This window comes from Wallemia mellicola (assembly GCF_000263375.1).
Source record: "Wallemia mellicola CBS 633.66 unplaced genomic scaffold WALSEscaffold_9, whole genome shotgun sequence".
NCBI classification, from domain to species: domain Eukaryota; kingdom Fungi; phylum Basidiomycota; class Wallemiomycetes; order Wallemiales; family Wallemiaceae; genus Wallemia; species Wallemia mellicola.
The window spans coordinates 263746-286372 of NW_006531966.1; the positions used below are offsets into that span (position 1 = coordinate 263746).

The 22627-nt window shown below is 41.1% G+C and overlaps 13 protein-coding genes across 13 annotated transcripts; 6 read left to right on the forward strand and 7 right to left on the reverse strand.

The window, feature by feature from the left end:
• Positions 1–85: 85 nt before the first annotated feature.
• On the reverse strand, positions 86–4011 carry WALSEDRAFT_60377 (tubulin nucleotide-binding domain-like protein). Its single transcript, XM_006958315.1, has 10 exons — positions 3998–4011; positions 2340–3940; positions 1974–2298; positions 1803–1929; positions 1678–1759; positions 1363–1627; positions 1258–1317; positions 911–1210; positions 539–861; positions 86–491 (listed from the first exon to the last, which is right to left on the reverse strand). Exons 3-10 carry the CDS (start codon positions 2043–2045, stop codon positions 173–175), a joined length of 1548 nt encoding a protein of 515 aa, XP_006958377.1. The 5' UTR covers positions 2046–2298; positions 2340–3940; positions 3998–4011; the 3' UTR covers positions 86–172.
• WALSEDRAFT_68944 (hypothetical protein) lies at positions 2101–4007 on the forward strand. The gene is made up of 3 exons (XM_006958316.1): positions 2101–2298; positions 2340–3940; positions 3998–4007. Exons 1-2 carry the CDS (start codon positions 2107–2109, stop codon positions 3282–3284), a joined length of 1137 nt encoding a protein of 378 aa, XP_006958378.1. The 5' UTR covers positions 2101–2106; the 3' UTR covers positions 3285–3940; positions 3998–4007.
• WALSEDRAFT_18440 (hypothetical protein) lies at positions 3281–3787 on the reverse strand (the record flags this gene model as incomplete). Its single annotated transcript, XM_006958177.1, has 1 exon — positions 3281–3787. One exon carries the CDS (start codon positions 3785–3787, stop codon positions 3281–3283), a length of 507 nt encoding a protein of 168 aa, XP_006958239.1.
• A 21-nt stretch (positions 4012–4032) lies between the features above and the next one.
• Positions 4033–5074, forward strand: WALSEDRAFT_57461 (hypothetical protein). Its single transcript, XM_006958317.1, has 2 exons — positions 4033–4701; positions 4755–5074. The coding sequence occupies exons 1-2, from the start codon at positions 4070–4072 to the stop codon at positions 5050–5052; spliced, it is 930 nt and encodes a 309-aa protein (XP_006958379.1). The 5' UTR covers positions 4033–4069; the 3' UTR covers positions 5053–5074.
• A 74-nt stretch (positions 5075–5148) lies between these two features.
• Positions 5149–7331, reverse strand: WALSEDRAFT_45956 (SET domain-containing protein; the record flags this gene model as incomplete). Its single annotated transcript, XM_006958318.1, has 3 exons — positions 5149–6207; positions 6252–6359; positions 6408–7331. The coding sequence occupies 3 exons, from the start codon at positions 7329–7331 to the stop codon at positions 5194–5196; spliced, it is 2046 nt and encodes a 681-aa protein (XP_006958380.1). The 3' UTR covers positions 5149–5193.
• Positions 7332–7458: 127 nt separating this feature from the next.
• Positions 7459–8106, forward strand: WALSEDRAFT_68948 (hypothetical protein; the record flags this gene model as incomplete). Its single annotated transcript, XM_006958319.1, has 1 exon — positions 7459–8106. The coding sequence occupies one exon, from the start codon at positions 7459–7461 to the stop codon at positions 8047–8049; it is 591 nt and encodes a 196-aa protein (XP_006958381.1). The 3' UTR covers positions 8050–8106.
• Positions 8107–8654: 548 nt separating this feature from the next.
• Positions 8655–9073, forward strand: WALSEDRAFT_64316 (hypothetical protein; the record flags this gene model as incomplete). Its single annotated transcript, XM_006958320.1, has 2 exons — positions 8655–8780; positions 8825–9073. 2 exons carry the CDS (start codon positions 8655–8657, stop codon positions 9071–9073), a joined length of 375 nt encoding a protein of 124 aa, XP_006958382.1.
• WALSEDRAFT_57463 (hypothetical protein) lies at positions 8908–11061 on the reverse strand (the record flags this gene model as incomplete). Its single annotated transcript, XM_006958321.1, has 3 exons — positions 8908–9094; positions 9144–9185; positions 9231–11061. The coding sequence occupies one exon, from the start codon at positions 11059–11061 to the stop codon at positions 9232–9234; it is 1830 nt and encodes a 609-aa protein (XP_006958383.1). The 3' UTR covers positions 8908–9094; positions 9144–9185; position 9231.
• A 457-nt stretch (positions 11062–11518) lies between these two features.
• On the forward strand, positions 11519–14656 carry WALSEDRAFT_18633 (P-loop containing nucleoside triphosphate hydrolase protein; the record flags this gene model as incomplete). Its single annotated transcript, XM_006958185.1, has 3 exons — positions 11519–13069; positions 13115–13195; positions 13244–14656. 3 exons carry the CDS (start codon positions 11519–11521, stop codon positions 14654–14656), a joined length of 3045 nt encoding a protein of 1014 aa, XP_006958247.1.
• Positions 14657–17542: 2886 nt separating this feature from the next.
• On the reverse strand, positions 17543–19065 carry WALSEDRAFT_18515 (kinesin-domain-containing protein; the record flags this gene model as incomplete). Its single annotated transcript, XM_006958183.1, has 2 exons — positions 17543–18625; positions 18676–19065. The coding sequence occupies 2 exons, from the start codon at positions 19063–19065 to the stop codon at positions 17543–17545; spliced, it is 1473 nt and encodes a 490-aa protein (XP_006958245.1).
• A 348-nt stretch (positions 19066–19413) lies between these two features.
• Positions 19414–21048, forward strand: WALSEDRAFT_68952 (hypothetical protein). The gene is made up of 5 exons (XM_006958322.1): positions 19414–19427; positions 19481–19565; positions 19610–19780; positions 19829–20534; positions 20583–21048. Exons 3-4 carry the CDS (start codon positions 19626–19628, stop codon positions 20253–20255), a joined length of 582 nt encoding a protein of 193 aa, XP_006958384.1. The 5' UTR covers positions 19414–19427; positions 19481–19565; positions 19610–19625; the 3' UTR covers positions 20256–20534; positions 20583–21048.
• On the reverse strand, positions 19831–21048 carry WALSEDRAFT_54511 (hypothetical protein). Its single transcript, XM_006958323.1, has 2 exons — positions 20583–21048; positions 19831–20534 (listed from the first exon to the last, which is right to left on the reverse strand). Exons 1-2 carry the CDS (start codon positions 20850–20852, stop codon positions 20250–20252), a joined length of 555 nt encoding a protein of 184 aa, XP_006958385.1. The 5' UTR covers positions 20853–21048; the 3' UTR covers positions 19831–20249.
• Positions 21049–21282: 234 nt separating this feature from the next.
• WALSEDRAFT_60383 (nagb/rpia/CoA transferase-like protein) lies at positions 21283–22564 on the reverse strand. Its single transcript, XM_006958324.1, has 2 exons — positions 22024–22564; positions 21283–21979 (listed from the first exon to the last, which is right to left on the reverse strand). The coding sequence occupies exons 1-2, from the start codon at positions 22534–22536 to the stop codon at positions 21317–21319; spliced, it is 1176 nt and encodes a 391-aa protein (XP_006958386.1). The 5' UTR covers positions 22537–22564; the 3' UTR covers positions 21283–21316.
• Positions 22565–22627: the final 63 nt, after the last annotated feature.

The window sequence follows — 22627 nt, forward strand, 5'->3', positions numbered from 1 at the left end:
ATAGTCTTCCGTTCTTTTTTCGATGAAGAGATTTCTCAAACGTAAAATCATATACACAAGAGCACATATAAGCTTTTATATTCTATTTTATCCATCTTTTTCTTCCTATGCACCTTACAATCCTCTCTGACAGCTCTTCTTATAGCCGATAAAACCGACACGTCATATTACCTCAATCATCGAGCTCATACTCACCTTCGGATCCCAAGCTATCGCTTAGGTCAAGTTCGCCAAACTGCGGATCAGAGTTGTAGGATGAATGTATCCGCCAGAACTGCTCAGCGAGCTCTATCATTTCATCCCGACTAAGTCCACTACCGAGTCCCCCGTATTTAAATGGGAAACTCTCAGCTAACTTTCCATGTTCTTCTACTTTACTCCTAACTGCGTCAGATGTTAAGAGCGTCGACAATGTGCTCAGATCATCATCCTTGTATATATCTTTTGAATGGGATGGATGAAGTGCGTAAGCTGGCTTGTCAATCCAATACCTGTATTGTATTAGATTCACTGTGTGCTTTCAAAAAGTAGTACCCACCTAGATATCAATGGGTGTCTGAGTTTTGTTCGACTGTCTAATTTTTCTTCCAATTTTTCTTGATTTGGTTTGTATGGAGGCCTTACGACATCCATCTGCGCAAATACATCGTTTTCCTTGCTCGAATTTATACCGCTATAGTCAAAAGCGTCAAGAGTACCACCGACGGCTCCACATAATGAAACAATCTTGGTACCGCCACGCCAGTTCAACTGCGAAGATAATTGTTGGATGTTCGTACCTCCGTTGAAAAGTTTCAAAGGAAGACTAGTAGCATCGATGTGCGGGTTCAGGATGGATGAAGACACGAAGAGCGAATCCAACTTGACATCTGTTAGAAAGCAAATAGCTAAACATGCCATCCTTACTCACCTTCAGATTGTAATCATTGCGCCATGTCGTAGGACAAGACAATGGTATGACCATGTCACAAACGGCTTCAAGTCTCGAAAGAGCCAGCATCTCATTCATTCTGAGAACACTACTTAGGGGATGCTTGACATCATCTTCGATATCTTCGTATTTCCTTGATGCTTTCCAAGGAGCCAAATGGTCTCTTTCATGCCCGAACACCATGATTGGAGTTTTGGCGTATGTCTCTCTGACTTCTTCGAGATATGCAGAGGAGAAACCACTCCAGGCATCGCTTATATCTGCATTGACGTGGAAGCCCTTTACGAAATGTGAGTACAATGTATTGATAAGATTTTCAATCTCACCTGCAACAAATCGCACTCTTCTGCAAAATGTCTCAAGTCTTCATCGAACGAATAGTGCTCCTAAAGTATGTTAAGTATACTGATTGGTTAATACAGCCAACCGACCCTCTCATAATCCTTGTAAACATCCTGGCCGAGTTTGAATCCGTCAAAGCCGACCAAACCACCAGTGTCTTCCATAAGTGTTGATCCAGACTGCACAAAACTAGGTATTTGATGTATAGACCGAGGATGAAAATACGATCTGTTGAAATCCGTCCAAGATCTGACTTCATCGTTGGTTGGCGCAGCCGGATCCTCACCTTTATCTAGCTGCTCTTGATATCTGCTCTTCTGCCCTATAGGTTGTTGATGGTATTCTATTTGTTGTCTACATTGCGTCAGACCAATCGAAAATGCGAAAATGAAACGTCGACGAACCCAGAAATGCTATCAAATGTACTATCACGCTCTCTATCTTGTTCATATAGCTCATTAACTCTCTTTATACTACCAAAGTTGGCTATTTATGTAAGTTTGCATTCTTCTAGTTTATATGAGCTCACACTTCAGATCGTAGAGCAACAATCTGGGAACGTAAGTCTCTGAGCCGTCGTATCCTTCACCGACTCTGTAACTGACGTCGTGATCAATTGGCTGTTGATCTGCGTCTTCCTGACTAAAGTAGAATTCCTACTACGTCAGAATAGAAAGCGCTGATAAAGCAACTAACACACCTGCTGGTTAAAGTATTGTACAGTAGAATATGCACTACTATTTCCAAAACTAAGATGCACAATTTCGTGCATTCTTTCTACCAAGTTGTTGGATGTACTTCCTTAAGGGTGCATTCATCATATACTGATAAAAATGAGTGATTATGATAAAGAGTTTGACGATAACTGGCTAGATACAGCTGAAGTGAGAGCATTCGCAGAAGAAATCGAGGCTGGGATTGATAACAAAGATAAGAAGCGTGATAGGAGCACTTCAATTGAAATCATAACGACTCCCCCGTATGAGAGATTCAGAAAGAAGGCGGGATTCCTAGCAGCGACTGATGTAAGCACGTTGGCATAGAATATCACACCTAACAATCTCAGATTTCTGAAATACAATGGTGTGCATATCAGAAACTATACAATGAAATAACTGGAGGTAGCACCATACCCGTAAACAAACGGACAGCTGAAATAATAGGTGATACAGGCAAGAAAGTCACTATTGATAGAAGTAAAGCACTCGCGAAAGAGGAGTTAATGAGCAAAGGATCGATTCATCATGATAAGCTAGAAAGAGAACTATACGGCTACCTAGAGGATGATTTAGTGGACATTAGATTTGAGGATGATGTTGATTACTATGTTGTCTGGCTACACCAATGTTGTGAACAACTCGCGACACTTGAAACGCAGGGAAGATGTCGTGAATTCGGTGTGAGAGGCTATATAGATGGGCATACGGTACAGGGTGATATAGATGAACTCAAATTAGACAGAAATACCAACAAAGTGCGCGTCATTGACGATAAAACTAGATCAGATGGTTACATGCCGAGATACACCAACAGAGGCCATCGAGCACAATTAATGGTTTATCACAAACTTCTCTCCGGCTTTCCAACATTTGATTGGGAAGCCTGGTTTACAACTCATCAGATTGACATTGATCAGGAAGTTAAAACACCGCTAATTAGGCAACAACTGATGACAGAAGATAAGCCTAGTCTCACATTGAGGCCTTTAATTGCTCAGTTGAGGCGTGTGTCTGTATTTATGCTTGGAAACATTGATGAGGAGGTTGAAATTGTTTACCATAATGCAAACGATGGTCGACATATCGGCAGAGATGTCTTCAAATATGAGGAAGAGGAGTTCGCGGGATATATAAAGCAAGCATTTGATTTCTGGTTCAAAGGACAATATCAGGGAGTGGATATAGAGGAAGTTTACAAGTGTAATTCCTGCGAGTATCGGGAAAACTGTGAATGGCTGGATCTGCAACACAAGAAGGCACTATCGCGTAACAAAAAGAGTAAATTGATTTAAATGTTCGATTTCACATTAGGGAATTCAATCGGCTGGCTGTGTAAAACGCCCTGCCTATTTAGACCAACGTAGGGCTGTATGTCGTATGTTAAAGTGAGCGTAGCATTGGAATAGTCTTTGAAAGACTTTGACTTTAAGGAATACTTCTGTTTTGCGTTTTCGATTCTGGTGTGCTGTTGGTGTGGTTTGATGATCTTATCCCATACGACGGTGGATGATTGGGTGTTTTTGTTGTTGTAGTTTGCTGTAAGCTGAACGAAAACTTGCTTTGTATTCCAGTTGTCGAACAAGTGAGAGCTGTCAATGAGGCCGTCGAAACGGAGAAATGCGAACTCGTTGAGTTTGTTGTAGCTATTTACGACGTTGAACTGAGTGAGTTGGATATTTGATAGCGTGCTTTCTGGGTATCTTAAACTCGTCAGACTAATCATCCCGATGAGGACGAATAAGCTAGAGCTGATGATAGCGGAGAGGCTATTTAACCTTGCGAGCGTTGTGAACATCTTTTTTGAAGTCTGGTGTTAGCCTTTGTTGAGTCTTTTGGCTTGACTTCTTTATGGAATGTGACTGTAGAAGCGATAGACTCGACTGTCCGATTTCGTTCAAATAGACAGACGATTGTAGTTGATAGTTGAGTGTCGTAGCCGCTTCTTTATCTAGAATTTATTTGTTAGCAAATTCTACAGATTCTACACTTTAGAAATTCACTCAACTGGAATTTGCTTTCTTTGGCATTTGAAGGACGTCTGAATAAATTCCTTCAATTCGACAACGAAGACGAAAATATGCCAGCAAACCCAGACACTTCAGCAGCTGCTCAGGCTTTGTCAAACCTCAACATCGCACTCGGTTTGGAGTCCTCTGATCTCGTCAGCCTCGCGAACTCAATTCGAGACTTATCAGCCCAACTTAGCCAGCAGTACAACGAGAATGCCGAAACACAGAAGGAGAACTTGTCTATTCTTGCTAGGCAATCCGAAGAATCACAGCACCAGTTGTCTAATACCTTCACCGCTACTTTGCAGCAACTCGTGCACTCATTCGAGAAAAACAATCTAGAGTTATTAGCACAGAATGAGAGACACCACAATCAAATGCTCGAACAACAGAAGATTCTCTCCATAGAAGAAGCATCTCGTCAAGACCGTAACCACAGCGAGCTCATGTCTTTCATCCGTACTACCCATAACGAGCAATTCGAATTCCAAAGAGAGCAGCTCAGCCACGACAGAAAGCTCCACGCTGATACCCTTGAGGCCATCGAGCACCAAGCCCGTCTCATCCAACAATCCACACAAGCGATCAAGGACATGGACAATGTCAATCGCGCAGTTGGTTCACGTGTCGATGACATTAGAGAAGACCTTGAAGTTCACAGATCTGAATTGAGAAGATTAGGTGACACTCTTCGTGAAATGTGAGTGTCTTACTTTTTTATACTATATTTTCACATCTAACACACACCTACAGCGAACAAAGAGACATGATTCGCACGGCTAACTCCGCGTTCAGCGTCGAGACTGATGATCATGCACGTATACAATGGCCATCACCATTGCGTACTCCGGACCCAGACTACCCTGCATTACCACCAACTATATCCGCATTGAAGAGAATGCCAGAGAACGATTTACTCGCTCTCTCATCAGCTCACACTTCCGTTTTACGTTCCGCATGGATCGACTATGGTAAGAGAGGTGGTGACCTTAGAAGAGAATTACCAATTAGAATCGCTAGTTCAGTTGGTTTCAGATTGGGTAATAACTAATTCGAAAAATACCTTAATACCCGTTAATTGTTTTCCACATATCGGCTTATTTAATGACATACACGAATTTAAAATATTTCTGTTATAACTCTTAAGAAAGTCTTTAATACAAGAATGAATAAATAATTGGCTTTTCTAGGTTTACCAGTCTGCCATCATTTCTTCCGCAAGTGGCTCTGGCTCCTTGGATGGTGATTTTTCGGGTTCATTTCCTTGACTATTACTTTCACCTTCCTTCTTTGCTTCTTTTCTTGCCAGGATCTTGTTTACGTACTCTTTAATGAACTTTTTCATTTTGACTTTCTTATCATCAGTCACTTCCGTACCACCTTTCTTCTTCTCCTTCTCGAGAAGCGTACTCGTTAGCTCCTTCGCATGTTTCTTGAAGCTATCATGACTGAATCTGTCTTTATTCTTCGACATTGTGTTTACGACAACTTCACCGATCTGTTTATGAAGTTTCTTAAATGGATCACTAGAAGAACCAGATGTGGGCTTGTCACTTGAAGTTGTTTTCCCATTGGATGACTTTCGCCGCTCACGCTCTTTCTCCTTTTCTTTCTTCTCTTTTTCCTTCTCCTTTTTGGCAGCTTTGCGCGCTTCATTGTCCTCTTTCTTCTTCTTCTTCTCAGCCTCCTCTTCTGCCTTTTGCCTTGCGAGTTCTTCTTGTCGTTGTTGCTCGACAATTCGAGCATTCTCTATGACTTTTTGTATAGCTTCTTTTTCGAGTTTCTGGTTGGCAGCATTTGAGAACTTCTCTTCGCGCTCTCTTTTCCGTTCTTTCTCAAGTTCGAGCAAGGTAGGCGCTTCGCTCTGCGATGGCGTCGACGATGCTTCTGGCTTAATAAATTCTCTTTGGGATTTAAACAAATTTTCTTCTTGTAATCTCAGCCTCTTATTTTCTCGCTGTTGCATCAAATCTGTTTGATTCTCTGCTTTGAGGATGTCGTCTTCAGTTTGGTTCAGACCCCTCTTTGGTATCCTATATGCACTCTCGAGTTTATTCCATAATTCTAGCAAGTCCGTTGCATGCTTCTTTATTTCAGGATTTTCGAATTTTTCGAGAATAGCTTTAACTGGTTCGTCTATTTTTGATGTTTCTATTTTGTTCTTTACTTTAAGGTGCTGTGACCATTGTGATAACATTTCGAGGACCTGGGCGTGTTAACACGATCACTGTGATGTGGATGAACACTCACTATTGTGTTAATCTCTTCGTCATCTGGGTATTCAGAGAGTAATGATGAGTGTATTGCGAAACCATGCATACGCATCATTTGACGTTGGATATCAATTTCTTCAGTCATCTTATTGTAAAGTTTAAGTGAGGAATGTCAATAAGAGAGTTCACTTACCCTCATACGTTGGAGTAACTTTATAAGAATCTTTCTATTAGTAGAGGACTGTCTAACGGCCGTAATAACCTTGGGTACATCAGTAAGTACCATTGGCTTGAGGGTGAGTTCATAATCCTCGTCAAGCTTCTTGGATTTCTTTTTCCTGGAACCTTTAAGCTGGTGTTGGAAAATCTCCTCTGGTGTGATACCTAAAGCATCAAGGATTTGATCGTCCATACCACCTATGTCAGTTTGGGTTTTACCACCAATGAAACCGACACAATTTGGTTCTCCACAGTAACAGGGTTGGGCGTCATGTCCATATCTGTCTACATTGTAGTTAAAAGTGAGTTCTTCGCCTTTTTCGATCTTCCGTTTTGTGAAAATACCCATTTTGACATATTTTCCAACGACCCATTTGGATACAAAGCAGTTTGGTGCACATGAATGGTTTGCGAATCTCCCTATGTTTCCTCTGCGTGTGGCATCGATGAATTCTTCGTTCTGGAGCATCATAAAGTAAAAGTGCTTGATACCTTCCTTTGAGTAGGTGTTCATACGTCTAAGAAACTGCGTTTGAGTGACTACTTCACCTATATACTCAATCAAGAACGTGTCCCTATCAAGGTCGACATTAGCTCTCAAACCGTATCCCTTCTTTTCAGTCTTGATAATGTCGATATTTGCCCATTGTTTACGTTGGAATCGCTGGTTGTTACACTGTGGCCCAGTCTTGCAATCGTCAAGAAGACACTCGACTTGGGTGAGTCTATTGATACAATCCGAGTGATTACCGCACTCTCCACCTGTGAGATAACAATCACAGTAGGCTTCTTCGAGATTCTGTTTCGTCCTTCCTAGACTCTTATTCGCGTATGTGCATTCTTCGAGACTATCAAACGTAGATCGCGCTTCTTTGGTAGCGACAGGTAAATGTGACATATCAATTGGTTTACCGGGTGTCCTGCCACCTTCTGGAGTATCCACAGGCGTCGCACTACTACTCTCTGGTGATTTCACGCCTTTACTCATCGCGAGCGATAAAGAAGGAACAGTTTGAATCTCAACGATGACGATGAAAAATATTATTACAGTTATATTAGAATACGCTGAAAGCGCAGAATATCAGAGTTGTTATTGCGAAGAAAATATCTACAGACTCGTTAAGAAGCTAGCTGATGCAGGCGTTCAGCGGAATAACAGAGTTGCTTTTATAAGTAACACTAAGAAGCACGTTTTGCTGTGTCAACAGAATGCTAGTAGTCGCGGTGATCCTTATCCCGTTATTTGGGATTATCACGTTATTGCATTGTTTTCATTGGATGATGGCGATTACGTCCTAGACTTGGATACACGCCTGGGTCGGTTGTGCAGGTTAGATGAATATATACAATCCACCTTCCACTCTTCAACGTCTAAGGAATTACGCGCTTGGTTGCATGTCGTCGATGCGGAGACATTTATTGCCTCATTCGCTTCTGATAGGCGACACATGATTGTAGATGGTCAATATCTCAGTCCACCACCCTCTTGGGCACCCATTCGTGGTAAAATGAGCAACACAGAACATAACCTTGAAGAATTCATTGAAGGTAGTTTCCAACCAGCGTCTCGCGTAGCTCTTGATTGGAGTGGTAGTAAAACAAAGATATCTCTATAGAGTATAATAGCCAGCACACCCATTTTGAATAATATAGGACGATTCATGGCATTTCATTACAATTTTTTAACCCGTAGTATAGCGTTACATTGAATGTGGTGAAGCAATATCGATTGCACTTTTCAAATTTCAGGTTCCTGCCAAATTTTGAAAATTTTTTCGGGAAATATGTCGCCACGCAAACAACTAGGCAAAATTTCTATTAAAGTTTCAGCTGTAATGGCATCACGGAAGTTGATGAATAAGCTAAAGCTAAGGAGGATTAGCGATGAGCGCTGTCACGCACATCTCCGTTGAAGTCCTGGGTTCGAGGAGCGATTACTGAGCAATTAGTATTTTCGTTTCCTCGATTAAGAATCGTCTACACACAATTCGTAGTCAGGCAACTGCACACGATTAGACGATTTACCTGGATATTCATTAATGGATCGGATGTGAGAACGTACAGACGCGCAACGAGACTCCTGTTCTTCAACGACTATTCTTATTATCATTTTCTTTTTTTGTTTTTAGACATGTTTGTGGCTGATATTAAGGCGTTTTCAGCCTAATAATATTGTTTTGACTATATAAACATGTTACATCAAGTCGTACATACATTCACAATGCTCGGGTTTTCTTTTGTTTGCTTCGCGTTCATTTCATTTGCTTATATAGCATCTTCTGATCCTATAGCACCTTCATCTGTTGAATATTATGACAAAGTGAATACTCTCCTTCAATCTTATCAGGTGGGCGACCTATTTGTAGAGTGATGATCCTGCTGATGTAGTAGACAACCGAGGAGGATGCACTCATCACTAGTAATGCCCAGTATGAGGATGCTATGCAAGTAGCCAGTATGAAATATGATCAGGACAGAATCAGAGATTATAATAAAAAGGTCTACAACAGAGCTGTTAGACGTCACCACGAAAAACAAAGAAAGTTTGAAGAGTATGTAAGTAATATTAGAAAAGCTAAAATGAAAGGAAATCATTCAAAAAATGACGGCAAAGTCTTAAAATGGTTGAAATTCTCATAATCATATGGTTTTACACAATACCTATTTGACTATGTCAGATGTAGCTTATTTTAACCATTCATGTACCCACAAAGGTGTAATAAGATGAAGGGAACTACATGAAAAGCCATTCCTGAATGTTATGAGATTACAGATACTGAATATCCAGCTAACGCACCTCAACTGGACACTTGTATGCTAATACCACAGTTCTTCAATTTGATAAGGGTATCTTTAAGAATCGGCAAAACATCTCTGCCACTTGGTTCATTTGCCAGTCTCAGTATGAGATTCTTGAGTGTATCGACCAAACCGGATGATTGTATTGCAGTTTTAGCCTGATCGTCACTAACAAGGATATCCTTACATGCCTCCAGAGTGGCATCCAATATGACCAAAGCTCTGTGCACCAAGCCAAGATGACTATCTTCGAGTAGTGCCATAATAACTCTGAGGAATTTCGCAGGATCGCTCAAGATATGTGCGCAAACAATAGGAGACATTCCACAAAGTTGAGCAAGAGCTCCACTTGCACCTAAGCGTGTTTCAACAAGTTCTGCATCCGATAAAGCCAACAAGATCCCACAATTAACTTTCGAGCGCGCCGACGTGGTGTACTTTGAGAAAGCGCTCTCGGACATACCGACGAGATTGCAGATTAACTCTGTTGATGCTCTCTGGAGGAGCTCATGGGAGCTCAGAAGACATTCTTCAGCAGTGGATAGCACGCCACCGTCGAATGCGGTAGCAACGCGCTCAGCAAGGTCCGGCCCGACAGACGACACATTGGTTAGTGCCATCAGGGCTTCAAATTGTTGAAGCTGCAGGGCATCAGGATGAATCAACATTTCATAGAGTGGTCTTATAAATCCAATCGCTGCTGTTGTTATAGGTGGTGCATATAGCGTACTAGGCGGTGTCGTAATCGTCATTTTTGCAAGTGCTTGATTGGCATGTAAGTCATCACCTGTCAATGGAGATGGCTGTTGGGATATAATATTCAAAAGTGCCTTCACTACTCCATCTTTGAGGAGGTTTGGTCTGTTTGCATCGTTTGTTATGAGTGCAAGGTAAACTGTCGAGGTGTTGCGTCTGCTAAGGAGAGATTTCGATCTCGAGAGGGCTGACAATGTCGAGGCGACACCTGCTTGAAGCATTCTGGAGTTGCGGCCGCGTACTTTCTCGATAGACATGTATTCTTCATCTTCAGGATCTACCTGCTTTGTTGATTTTTGAAGCTTCTTGAGCGTCTTCTGTTCTTCAGTTAGTGGTTGTGGGTAATGGCAAATGTTTGCTAGAACTGTCGAAAGAGTGAACTCGATGGAGGTGTCTCTAGGAGCTTGCTCTTGGGAGTAAAGCTGAGTTGATTGTTTCGTAGGAGGTAAATGCAGAGTTGAAAGCATTAAGTTGATAAGTCTGACGTCCCTTGAGAGAGTATCTGCTATCAAAGGCGTTGACGATAAGTAAGACAAAGCCTCTAAGAAGATGCTGATGACGTTGTCTGGGAGTCTATCGAAAGTGGAAGCTAAGCGAGATATTCTGTCATAGTGTGAATGCATGCTTTGCTTATTATTAAGGTGTTTGTTGTGCTTGATGAGTGTGAGAGTAGATAGAAAGCTGATCTGGGCGTCATTACTATTAAATTGAGAGTTTAAGTAGAATATAGATCTATCGTCAATCAAATTGTTGCCTAGTTTAGAGGAAGAGGCTGAGTTTAGGATGTTTAGACTGTTTGTTGGATCAAAAGAGAGTATATCTCTATTTATTAAAGAAGTAGCAAACTCTGGATTGACTGACAGTAAAATTGCTATAATATCTCCATATTTGTTATCATCTAATGCTCCTATCCTAGTTTCTAATTGCTGTAAGCCAGATAACTCGTTCAATTTATGTAAAACAACTGTTCTAAGTATATCAGTTGTATTTTCAAGTAAATCTGTAATATCATCTTCAGTTAAATTACTATTCCCTTCATTCACTCTTTTCAACAATCCATTCATTTCTCTCATCTCTTGATCTTCTTCCACAAACTAAATGCCACCAAAGAAAGGCGGGAAAAAGTCAAAAAAGACTGAAGATGACGACTTCTGGTGGGTATTCCATTCTTCATCTCTAAAATTTATCATCTCATCTCTCATTTAAAGGGCTACAGCAGGCGAATCCATCCCTGCAAACGATACAGCAGAAGTAAGCAGCGAGGAAGATGCACCACCACCTCCAAAAAAGAGTGCATTCTCCGCATTCTCCGCTATGGACGTCGAAGGTGGCGATTCTGACGAGAACGATGAATCAGACGATCAAATCAAGCCATCTCCAGCTGTCCCAGATGAGGACGACGACGACGACGGTGGTGATCTAATGGCAGCAATCTCAAAGTCAGCCAAAAACAAGAAGAACAAAAATAAGAACAAAAAGCAGCAACAGCCTGCAGACGAGGATGATGAAGACGCTTTGTTAGCAGCTGCTATGGAAAAGAACGCTAATGTCACTCCAAAAGATGAACCAAAGGCTGCTCCACAACCTCCAGCGGAAGATGACGGTGCTCCTAGACTTTTATCGAAGAAAGAGAAAGAAAAGCTCAAGAAAGAGAAGGAGAAGGCCAAGAAAAAGGCGCAAGCTGCTAACAAAAAGACCGCACAACCTCAAAAGGAGGAGTCTCCAGCTCAGGAAGAAGCACCAGAGCCAGCTGAGCCAACAGACGCTCCAGCTGAGGATGAACCAGAAGAAGCAGGCGCTTCAGCAGCTGACAAGAAGAAGAAGAAGAAGAAGAAAGGTGGTGCAGCTGACAAGCCTGAGCCTGAACCAAAGGCAACTGATAAGAAGAAGGGCGGTAAGAAACCTCCTGCTGGTTTGGCTGCGTTGAGAGCTCAACTCGAAGCCAACAAGCAAAAGGAAGAAGAGGAAAAGCGTCGTAAAGAAGAAGAAAAACGTCGTATCGAAGAAGAAGAGCGCTTGGCAATTGAAGCTGAACTTTACGAAGAAGAACAGAAACAACTCAAGAAGGAGAAAGATAAAGCTAAGCGTGAGCAACTCAAGAAGGAAGGAAAGTGGCTCACCGACAAGCAAAAGAAGGAGAGGGCTGCTGGTGAAGCTCGTCGTCAAGCTTTGTTGTCATCTGGTGTTCGTGTTGCTGGTTTAGAAGAAGGAGGCGATAACAAGCCAAAGAAACCAATCTACGGTAAAAAGCCAGCAAAAGGCAAGCAGCAACCACAACAACAACAACAACCAAAGCCTGTTGAACAAAAGCCAGTCGAGGCACCAAAACCAGAGCCAGCTCCTGCCAAAGAGGAAGAGAAGGAAGATAGATGGGATGCAACCTCATCTGAAGATGAAGGCAAAGACGATAAGAAGGAAGAATCAAAGGCTCCAACTGCCGGTGATCCTCACCTTGATGACTGGGATGCATCATCTGATGAAGAAGAGAAAAAACCAGCTCCAGCGGCCGCTAAGGAGACAAAGAAAGAAGCTCCTAAATCAGCAGAGACTAAAGAGGCAGCTAAACCAGCAGGCAAGCCAGCAGCTAAGAAGGCTCAAGAGAGCTCATCAGAAGAGGACTCAAGTGAAGAAGACTCTGACGATGACTCAGAAGATTCATCTGATGATGAGGAGCTCACAAGCACTCAAAAGGAGGCTCTTAAGCGTAAAGCTGAAGCCCATGAGCGTCGTATCAAACGTCACGAAGAGGCTCTTGCCGCACGTAGCAAAGATAACCTTCGCTCACCTATTTGCTGTATCCTCGGTCACGTCGACACTGGTAAAACCAAATTGCTTGACAAGATCCGTCAAACAAACGTCCAAGAAGGTGAAGCTGGTGGTATTACTCAACAAATTGGTGCAACATACTTCCCAATTGAAAACATAAAGAAGAAGGTTGCAGTTCTTGATAAGGAGGGTAAGCAAGAATACAAATTACCTGGTTTGCTCGTTATCGATACTCCTGGTCACGAATCTTTCACCAACCTTCGTTCTAGAGGTAGTTCGTTGTGTAACATTGCTGTCTTGGTTGTAGATATTATGGTGAGTAATAATCTTCGGATTACTTTTTTCTGACTGAGTTATCAGCACGGTCTTGAACCACAAACATTAGAATCACTGAGATTGCTCCGTGACAAGAAGACTCCATTCATTGTTGCTCTTAACAAGGTGAGTTGATTTTCATATCTTTAAAATCTTATCACTCATACCTTTCAGATCGATCGTCTCTATGGTTGGAAGACAATTCCAAACAATGCATTCTTGGACTCATTGGCACAACAATCAGAGGCAGTTAGAAAGGAATTCCATATGAGATTGGACAGAGTCAACTTAGAATTCGCAGAGCAAGGTCTCAACTCTTGCGTCTACTACGATAACAAGAAGATGGGTAAGGTCGTCTCATTGGTTCCAACCTCTGCCTTCACCGGTGAAGGTGTACCAGACTTACTCCAACTTCTCATCAACCTCACTCAAGAGCGTATGAGTGGATCACTTATGTACTTGTCTGAGCTCGAATGTACAGTTCTTGAAGTCAAGGTTATCGAAGGTCTCGGTACTACCATTGATGTTGTATTGAGTAACGGTATCTTGCGAGAAGGTGATAAGATTGTAGTATGTGGTCTAAACGGTCCAATTGTCACTCAGGTCAGAGCCTTATTGACACCTCAACCAATGAAGGAAATGAGAATCAAGGGTGCATATGTGCATCACAAGGAGATTAAGGCCTCAATGGGTGTTAAGATTACCGCTCCGGATCTCGAAAAAGCAATTGCAGGTTCGAGGTTGATGGTCGTTGGTGAAGATGATGATGAAGAAGAGCTTATGGAAGAAGTCATGGGTGACCTTCAAACACTCTTGTCCTCAATTGACAAGTCAGGTCGTGGTGTCTGTGTTCAAGCTTCAACATTGGGTTCTCTCGAAGCTTTGTTGGATTTCTTGAGAGCTTCAGAAATTCCTGTCTCAGGTATCAACATTGGTCCTGTTTACAGAAAGGATGTTTTGAGAGCTGGTGTTATGATTGAAAAGGCTAAGGAATTCGCAACTATCCTTGCGTTCGATGTTCCAGTTGATAAAGAAGCTGAAAAATATGCTGATGAAGTAGGTGTCAAGATCTTCAAGGCTGACATTATTTACCACCTTTTCGATCAATTTACCGCTTACAACAAGTCTATCGTTGAAGAAAAGAGGAAGGAAGCAGCTCCAGCAGCTGTCTGGCCATGTAGATTGAAGATATTACAAGCATTTGTCCGTAGAGATCCAATCATTGTCGGTTGTGATATTGTCGATGGTACTTTAAGAGTTGGTACCCCAATCTGCGTTGCGACTGTCAACGGTGAAGGTAAAAAGGAAATCGTAAATTTGGGTAGAGTTGGTAGTATAGAAATTAACCATAAGCCTTTGGATATTGTTAAGAAAAATCAAACTGGTGCTGGTATTGCCGTTAAGATTGACAACCCACATAACCAAGCTCCGAAGATGGTTGGTAGACACTTCCAAGAATCTGACTTACTCTTGTCACACATTTCAAGAAAATCTATTGATGTTCTTAAAGAAAACTTCCGCAACGACCTTACAAAAGAGGATTTACATCTCATCAAGAGACTCAAACAAACACTCGACATCCCATAGATCAACTTGCCTTATTTTTTCATTTTCTCATGCATTTACAATCATCTTTATTTTAATATTTTGTCTTGAATATGCACATAGACTAAAAACCAAAATTTATACATGTATTAAAGCAGAAAAAGAAAAGCAAATTGGAATTGTTCAACATAGCGTAAACCAGCGCTAGTAAAAATATTACAGTGATATACTAAAGATGATCAACTTGGTCTAAATTTTGATCTTGGACTATTATCGAAACCCTTCTTTGACTTTTCAACCAGATTGGCTGATTGAAGGTTCTTTATTTCATGCTCTAATGTTTTTCTAGGTCCTCTCCTTATTGAGCTATTAGATTTAAGACCGTCATATGCAGGTAAAGGCTCAGGAGTATCTTTGACACTACCTGTACGTGATAAACTATCCATAGGTCTCGACTTAGAAGGCGTTGCCATTGAAGATGCTCTGGAATGTCCTCTGCGTTGAGGAGTGGTGTTTTGAGGCGTTACTGGTCTTTCCAATACCGATGATGATCTAGATAAAGTGGGTGTTGGAGCTCTGTTTTCATCGAAAGTGTCCTTCTCCTTACATAATGTTAGCGTATATATAGAAATGCGATATAGACCTACCCCTTTCCAACTCATAATATTCTTACGTAGATCTGCTATTGTGCTTCTCTGTATTCTTACGACGTCATTTAACTTATCCATCTCGCCATCATCAGCTTTGGTCAAAGGAGTAGACTTTGCTCTGAGATTAGGTGATGATGCTCTATCAAAAAGTCTCCTGATTGCCGTACTCTCTGAGCTGACTCTCGATTGTGATGGTGATTGCGTAGGCTGTGGTAGAGGCAATGGTCTTGCTTTAAGTTTGGATATCTCTGAAGCTTGTTTTTGTATGACATTATTGAGTTCACTAACACGATCTTGAAGTTCGACATACTCTTCCATACGTTTTGCAATGTGCACTTGACCGAAACCTTCATTCTGTTCTGTCATATCTTGTCGATTAGAAAGCTCTTCTACTTTGGCTTCCAATTCTTTTATTGTAGAATCTCTTACAACTATGGTGGAAGTAAGTTTAGTGGCCATACCACGAGCATCGTTGCTTTCTCTCTCTGCTGTACTAAGGCGTTCTTGTAATTCGACATCCTCTTCAGCTCTGTTATTAATAAGTGTAGCCATTTCCTCTTCAGACTCTTTTCTAGCTGCTGTTTGGGCCTCTGTTGCTGACTTAAGTTCTTGCTGTAATCTGCTCAATACATCCTCATGAGACGACCTCATAGTTTCGATCTCCCTTTTGTGAGAATCGCCCAATGAGTTAGACTCGTGTCGAAGGGCTTCTTTTTCTGCCAACAACTCAGCTACTTGTGCTTTCAAAAACGTGTGTTCACCATCACGTTCTTCATTACGTGACTTGTATTCGTTTAGTTCTTTAGTGCGCTCTTGGAGCTCATTCTTTAGTTGCTGTCTTTCCTTTTCGCTTTCATCCTTATCCTTCTTCAATTTGTTAGCATCTTCGAGTAGTACATTGACTTCGCGCTTATGCTCATCAGCTTCAGCTTGCATGTCCATTCTGAATTTGGTAAGAGTATCTTTGAGAATATCATATGATTTTTGAAGCTCTTCGTGTGTTTCTCTCAAGTAAGCAATCTCTTCTTCTTTTTTCGTCTTGAAAGAGTCATGAGAATCTTGCAAAGCTAGGAGAGTGGACTTGGTAACGCCATGCTCGTCTTTGTGTTCATCTCGCTCCTTTTCGGCTAACTTCAGAGACTCTTCAGCTTCTTTCTGGGCTTGAGCAGCCTTTGTGATATCGTCTTTGTAGCTGTCACGTTCTTTCTGAATAATATCTCTTGCGTTGATAGCAGCGACAAGTTCTTTTTCGTGGTGATCACGTGCCTTTTCAGCCTCTTTTTGCGCTTGCAAAGCCTTTGATTTGTCCTCCATATAACTATCACGTTCTTTCTCAGCGTCCTTTTGACCTTGCAAGGCCTTTGAACTTGCTTCTTTATGGCTATCACGCTCCTTCTCCGCTTCTTGACGCGCATTCACAGCAACGTTAAGCTCCTCTCTGTGAGAATCGCGTGCTTTCTCCGCTTCTTCCTGTGCTTGTATTGCCTTGGTAATATTCTTTTTGTAGTTATCACGTTCCTTCTCAGCTTGTTTCTGCGTTTCAAGTGCCTTAATACTATCTTCCATATAACTATCACGCTCCTTCGCGATCTTTTCTTGTGCAGCTTCGGCAGTTCTCAGAGCATCTCTTATAGTAGCAATGTCTTTCTCAAGGGTTGACAACTTTCCAAGAACTGTATCCTTTTCTTTGATCGCATTCTCATAATCATTGTCTTTCTTCTTTGCATCTTCTTCGAGCTTTTCGATCTTTTCCGCATTCCCTCTAGTCTCAGCTTCGAGTAATTTCTGGCGTTCGAAAAGGCTGTCACGCTCACTTTCAAATTCTTTCATCTCATTTTCAAGCGTTTCTTTCTTTTCGGCAGCCATTTTAAGATCATCCTTGAGCATTTCATTTTGTGATTCAAGTGACGACAAACGTAATTCGTCATCTTGTCTGGCTGATTGAAGGTTATCGAATTCAGATCTCAAGTCTTCGAAATCTTGGCTACTGTTTAAATCTTTCTCAGCTTGTTCTTTTTGGAGTATCATGGCCTGCTTGAGTTGTTCAAGGGTCTGAGACAGCCTGTTGTGCAATTCATCATTCTCAGCCTTCGCTTTATCAATCTCTTCTCGTAGATTCGAAGATGCAGTACTATCTTCTTGCGTTGTATTCTTTAGATCTTCAAAGCGTGAAGTGAGTTCAGATTGCTCAATACGTATTTCTTCTAACTGAGTCCGCAGCGCTTCAACTTCTTCTTCTTTCTCGCGCAACCTTGCTTCAAATTCATCCTTAAGGATATTATGTTAGTAATTGACATGTTTCACATAAGTAACCCACATTTTCATCTGTTGACACTGGAATACCAGTCGACAGTACTCTCCGCTTGCTCTGTGGAACACTAAAACCTGGAGCAGATACACCAAGACCCATGTCCGAAAGACGTCTAGATTGTCCATGACGAAGTTGTGACTGACGCCTATGACTTATATCTTCACCATCGATACTCGTACTGTTTAGTACTAGCTTGCGAGCATCGTCCAATTCTTTCTTGAGTTGATCAATTTGATTATTCTGATAAAAGACCTTCTCATCATTAGCCGCTCTTTCTTCTGCTATAGCATGCCGTATTTCCTCATACTTGTTGGACTCTAACGACGCTACTTCTTTTTGTAATATCTTAATTTGAGTGATATGTTGTTGTAAGAGTGCATCTTTAGTTCCATCAAGTATGTCACCCCTCTTAGCTTGTATTTTAACCTTCTTGATCGTTCTTGCGAATTTCAAAGTATCGAGAGTTGCATTGTGATGTTCCATTCCGTCTGCAATTGTGCAGACTACACCAACTCTTGCATCACCGGATAGGGAGGGTTTAAGTAAATAAGTTAATTTGCTATTTCGGAACGGAATATGTGTTGGTTTCGGTGTTTTCACAATTTCACTAATGACGGTCGATAACGCGAGAAGTGATTTATTAATATTGCTACCCTCTAATCTCCGTGAGGTGTCTGTGGTAGCCTTCTCACTACCAGCCAAATCGATCAGGTTGAGAGTAGATTTACGAGAAACAGAATGTTTCGTCAAGTTTGATTGTCTTTCTGATGATTCTACAACTATTTGGAAGACACAATGTGATCTACTACTTCTGTCATTCCAGTCGGTTGCACCAACGTGTCTATTCATATCACCTTGGTCTTTGAGTGCTAAGACTTCTTGCGGGGTCGTAACTAAAACCTCAGTGAGATTCTCTACGAAAGTGTTGCCAGATTTGTCTTCTCTCACACGCAATTCTTCATTCTGTGTAGCTGGCCCAAGTAAATCGCGTAATTTTTCATTGTAGATTTCCAAATAACGAACTCTCAGCAAAAACTCGCGTGTAGGGTCCTTTATTGAGGCGTTAAACTTAACGAAAAAGGCAAGAGGTTAATACTTACATCGTAAATCTCTTCAAATACTTGCTCAACAGCTAATGGAATAATACCAGGCTCGTCTTCCGTACCAGTAAGAGTGTGGGTTTTACCAGAACCTGTCTGACCGTACGCAAATACCGTAGAATTATAGCCAGCCATCGAACTATGGATGAGTTTTGTTATGTGACTATCATATAAAGAGCAGGTACGCGCTGGTGGGAGAAGTAACGAATCAAATGTGAAATCGCTATTCTTTGAATGTCTAGTTGGCGTACCTGCGCTTCTCTTCTCAACTAAGGGATGGTTACTTGACAGGGTTATTGTGTTTGTTGGCTTATTTATATCGTATAAATGGTGCTTCTTATGAATATTCACGTGATTATTTGCCGTAGGATTAACATCCGCTGGACGCATTCTAACAAACACCTGTACTTGTTCTGGTTTGGCATCTAAATCGTCATCAATCACTTGTTTCCTCCGCAAGTGACGTGGTGTAGGTGGTAAAGGAACTAAGTCATCATCACTGAGTTCACCTAAACTAGGTGGATTGCTCGTTGGCGATGGTGGAGCTTCCGTTGGTGTAAACGCGGCGGTTGGTTTCTTATAGCCTGTTGGAATCTGATTCCTTACTTTGATTTTCATTAAAATTTCGTTAAAATCGTAATAAAGTCCAATAGATGTAGAAATTACGCGTATTTTTTAATTTTTAATTTTTATAAATCGCGTCGATGGATTGCAGTCGTAGCTCTTCCGAGAGAGTATGGACCCTAAGATTTTGTAAGAAAATATTTTAATAAACGGACTGGAAAAGGAAACTAATTATTAATAGGAGAAATTTCTCAGTTTTATTAGGAATTGCTGGTGTCGTCGGCTATAACGTTAAATTGAACATAGATAAGCGTAGATTCGAGAAGGTGAGCTTCTTTCCTGAATAAGCTACGAATATTAAGACATATAGCATCAACAATATCGTAATGAGAAAGAATTACGAGCAAGGAGTGGATAACTACTACAAACAAGTCCACAATAGTTACAGGAATCCACACTTTTACGGTATCACAAAAACATTAAACAAATTTCTATCCACCTTCCCTAAGCCATCCTCTATCGTCGACCTAAGTTGCGGAAGGTAAGTTCTAACGTCTATCGAGTGCCTTCTTTCTAACGACTCATTCAGCGGAGAAGCCACTGAGATTATCACGAACTTTTATAAACGTAGAAATGAAGAGTCACCTTCAATTATCGCAACAGATCCTTTCACAATGTCTGCATACACTCAAAGAACAGGTAGGACTTGCCTACCTTTATCATTCCAAGATATTGCTCAAGGAAAGCTAGAAGGCGAATTCGAATTAGTTATTATATCATTTGCATTGCATTTAATCTCTGATAATAGTGCATTATATTCATTCTTAACTCAATTATCCTATCAATCAAAGTATCTCTGCATATTAAGCCCGCATAAAAAACCAGAAATTAAACAATCTTGGGGTTTTGAAAGACTAAACCCCCTTACATTGGAGGTTGATCAATCTGATACTGAAGAATTGTACATTGAGAGGGTTAGACTGCGATTGTTCAAGTCTTATAATTACTTTTCATGACATATCCATCGATGTATCTTCTCTATTTGATGTATTTTGAGTGTTTTTAGCTAAATAATCGTCATATAAAGCGTCTAACTCTGCGTCATTAAATAAATCATCAAAATCGTCTTCTTCGCTTGGTATCTCGACCATTTCTTCTAAATCTTCGGGTATATCCTCGCCAGCGTCACTCCAGAACTCTAATGGATCATAGTCTGATCCAACATGTATATCGTACTTCCGTTCTTCCCTTCTAAGGAACTTGTTGTAATCACTTTCTGTCATTTTATCCATTATCTTGAGTTCCAATTAGCTAAATAAACATGTTAAAGTAAATAAACGCACTCTATCGCCCAAGAAATCGTCCTCCTCATCATCTACCTCATCCAAATTGAACAGTTGTTTGGAGTTCATTCTCGTGCTATCTACATCTTTAGCTCTAGCGATCTTACGCAGCTGTTGCGATTTGAAACGTTCCTTCCAGAGTCTCTTTTTTGGATCTGCTGCATCCTGTGGTGCGAGCGGAGACGAAGACAGTATCGCGTGGCTAAATCGACCAGCGGATGAGGGAGAAGAACTTGAATTATTCCTGTGGTTGTACCCACTCATTCCCATACTATTAAGATCGCCGTCACTTCTTAATTTTGTGCGACTTGTCGGTCTATATCTATATCTACAGCCGGAATCGAGAGAAGCAGGTTGAGTTGGTCGCTGTATTCGTTGACGAGCAGCTTTTGGTTTTGGTGGTGTGCTTGAACCAGCGTCGAAATTGAAAGAAACTGGATTGCTCGTCGTTGCTTGAGCTGAATTCATCACCGTAATGGTTCAAGAAGCAGTACAAGGAGAATGGTGGATATCCCTCTCTAAAGACATTACAGATGATTCTTTATTACTTTCTAGCAATCGCGTCTCTATCGCGTGAAAGCGTTTTTTGTCTTCTCATAAACGCAGACTAATAAAAACGCGCTAAATGAGACATTCTGAATGTTTATTCAATTTGATAACATATCATCGAAATCGTCATTATTACTATCATTGTATATCTGCTTAATAAAGTAATACATGCATCAACATAAATTCTAAGCTCTCGCCCTAAACATCAACCCAGAGACAGATGAAGGCGGATGAATACCAACTTCAGAAATGATTGCTTCTAAGAGTTTTGGTGGTGTAACATCGTATAACAATGATTCCTGTCTAACATTCTGTCCCAAACCGTTTACATCCAATTCGAATAAATCAGGTGGTGAAATTTCATTCGTCGTGATAGAATCGAGCATCATCCTGTCAACAAACTTGTAAGATTCTGCTAAAGCGTACACCGGAACGTTATGGAGTTTTGACAAAAGAGCTACTGAAGCGTTACCGACTCGAGAGTATAATGCACCATTGGCTAATATCGCATGAGCACCCAAAAGAGTCATGTTAATATTTGGTAAGAGTGATGGTAAGGCTGATAAGTGAGCATATGTACATTCAACGCCCATATCTGTCAATCTAGTGAGGAGGTTTTTACCTTCATTCAAAGGTTTCGAGTCAACTATAATAACTGATAGCATTTTTCCTGCTTTTTTCGCCTCTATTAAGGTCTTCTCGACGATAGATGATCGCGCATAGACTAAGATTGTTGTTTGGACAGTTGATGAGAGCTTTGAGAGTGTGTTCTTAACTATTTCGTCATCTGCGAGTGTAATCCTGTCTCTAACGTAACAATCTATGAGCATGCAGAGGTGATTACGAGCCTTTCAGTACATCAGAAATACATAGCAATGTGTAGTCAACCCACGTCATTATCATCCATATCAGGATCAATATTGGCTATTTGCAATTTAAGCCATCTAATAGCGCTACCGTTTGATAAAGATTTCGGTCTACAGCTCTCCAAATGACTAATCTGAGGTGAGATCACGGACAAGAGATTCCTAGAGAGGGTAGTACCAGCTGGAGTGTTATATGAACCAATAACGAGCTTCAAACCGCTCATTAAAGCTAAAGTGCGAGCGTTTGCGCCAACAATAGAGAAGTTTGATAGTAATGAGCCCAATCTCGATATTTGAGGATGTACATTCTCAGGTTTCACGATAGTATTTGGAGACTTATGAAGGTGTTTGAATGGACTGGCTGTCGTCGCTACTGGTGCTGTACTGTTCACTACACTCCCTCCATCGCTTTTGACACTACCATGATGCTGTGAGGCCTGCTGCGTATGCTCTGGTCTCTCTCCTCCACCTCTAGCTTCAACCTTTTGCTTTCTCCTCTCAGATTTTTGATTTATTTTCTTTTGCTTCGCTTCTGACATTTTCTTCTTGAACTTGAACGACGAAGTGTGAGTTTTAAAAGAAGGCGAGAAAAATGTATGATGAAAATATAAACACAAAACTGTAGTCAAT

What these genes read in the sequence shown, in the direction of transcription:
- WALSEDRAFT_60383 (XM_006958324.1), bottom strand. Translation starts at nt 22,536, where the DNA reads ATGTCAGAAGCGAAGCAAAAGAAAATAAATCAAAAATCTGAGAGGAGA. An exon ending in CTGATATGGATGATAATGAC is followed by an intron (nt 21,980 to 22,023) that starts GTGGGTTGACTA and finishes ATGTACTGAAAG; the next exon opens with GCTCGTAATCACCTCTGCAT.
- WALSEDRAFT_54511 (XM_006958323.1), bottom strand. Translation starts at nt 20,852, where the DNA reads ATGGGAATGAGTGGGTACAACCACAGGAATAATTCAAGTTCTTCTCCC. An exon ending in ACGATTTCTTGGGCGATAGA is followed by an intron (nt 20,535 to 20,582) that starts GTGCGTTTATTT and finishes TTGGAACTCAAG; the next exon opens with ATAATGGATAAAATGACAGA.
- WALSEDRAFT_68944 (XM_006958316.1), top strand. Translation starts at nt 2,107, where the DNA reads ATGAGTGATTATGATAAAGAGTTTGACGATAACTGGCTAGATACAGCT. An exon ending in GATTCCTAGCAGCGACTGAT is followed by an intron (nt 2,299 to 2,339) that starts GTAAGCACGTTG and finishes TAACAATCTCAG; the next exon opens with ATTTCTGAAATACAATGGTG.
- WALSEDRAFT_57461 (XM_006958317.1), top strand. Translation starts at nt 4,070, where the DNA reads ATGCCAGCAAACCCAGACACTTCAGCAGCTGCTCAGGCTTTGTCAAAC. An exon ending in GGTGACACTCTTCGTGAAAT is followed by an intron (nt 4,702 to 4,754) that starts GTGAGTGTCTTA and finishes ACACACCTACAG; the next exon opens with CGAACAAAGAGACATGATTC.
- WALSEDRAFT_68952 (XM_006958322.1), top strand. Translation starts at nt 19,626, where the DNA reads ATGAGAAAGAATTACGAGCAAGGAGTGGATAACTACTACAAACAAGTC. An exon ending in GTCGACCTAAGTTGCGGAAG is followed by an intron (nt 19,781 to 19,828) that starts GTAAGTTCTAAC and finishes CGACTCATTCAG; the next exon opens with CGGAGAAGCCACTGAGATTA.
- WALSEDRAFT_60377 (XM_006958315.1), bottom strand. Translation starts at nt 2,045, where the DNA reads ATGCACGAAATTGTGCATCTTAGTTTTGGAAATAGTAGTGCATATTCT. An exon ending in TACAATACTTTAACCAGCAG is followed by an intron (nt 1,930 to 1,973) that starts GTGTGTTAGTTG and finishes CTGACGTAGTAG; the next exon opens with GAATTCTACTTTAGTCAGGA. An exon ending in AAGAGTGCGATTTGTTGCAG is followed by an intron (nt 1,211 to 1,257) that starts GTGAGATTGAAA and finishes CATTTCGTAAAG; the next exon opens with GGCTTCCACGTCAATGCAGA.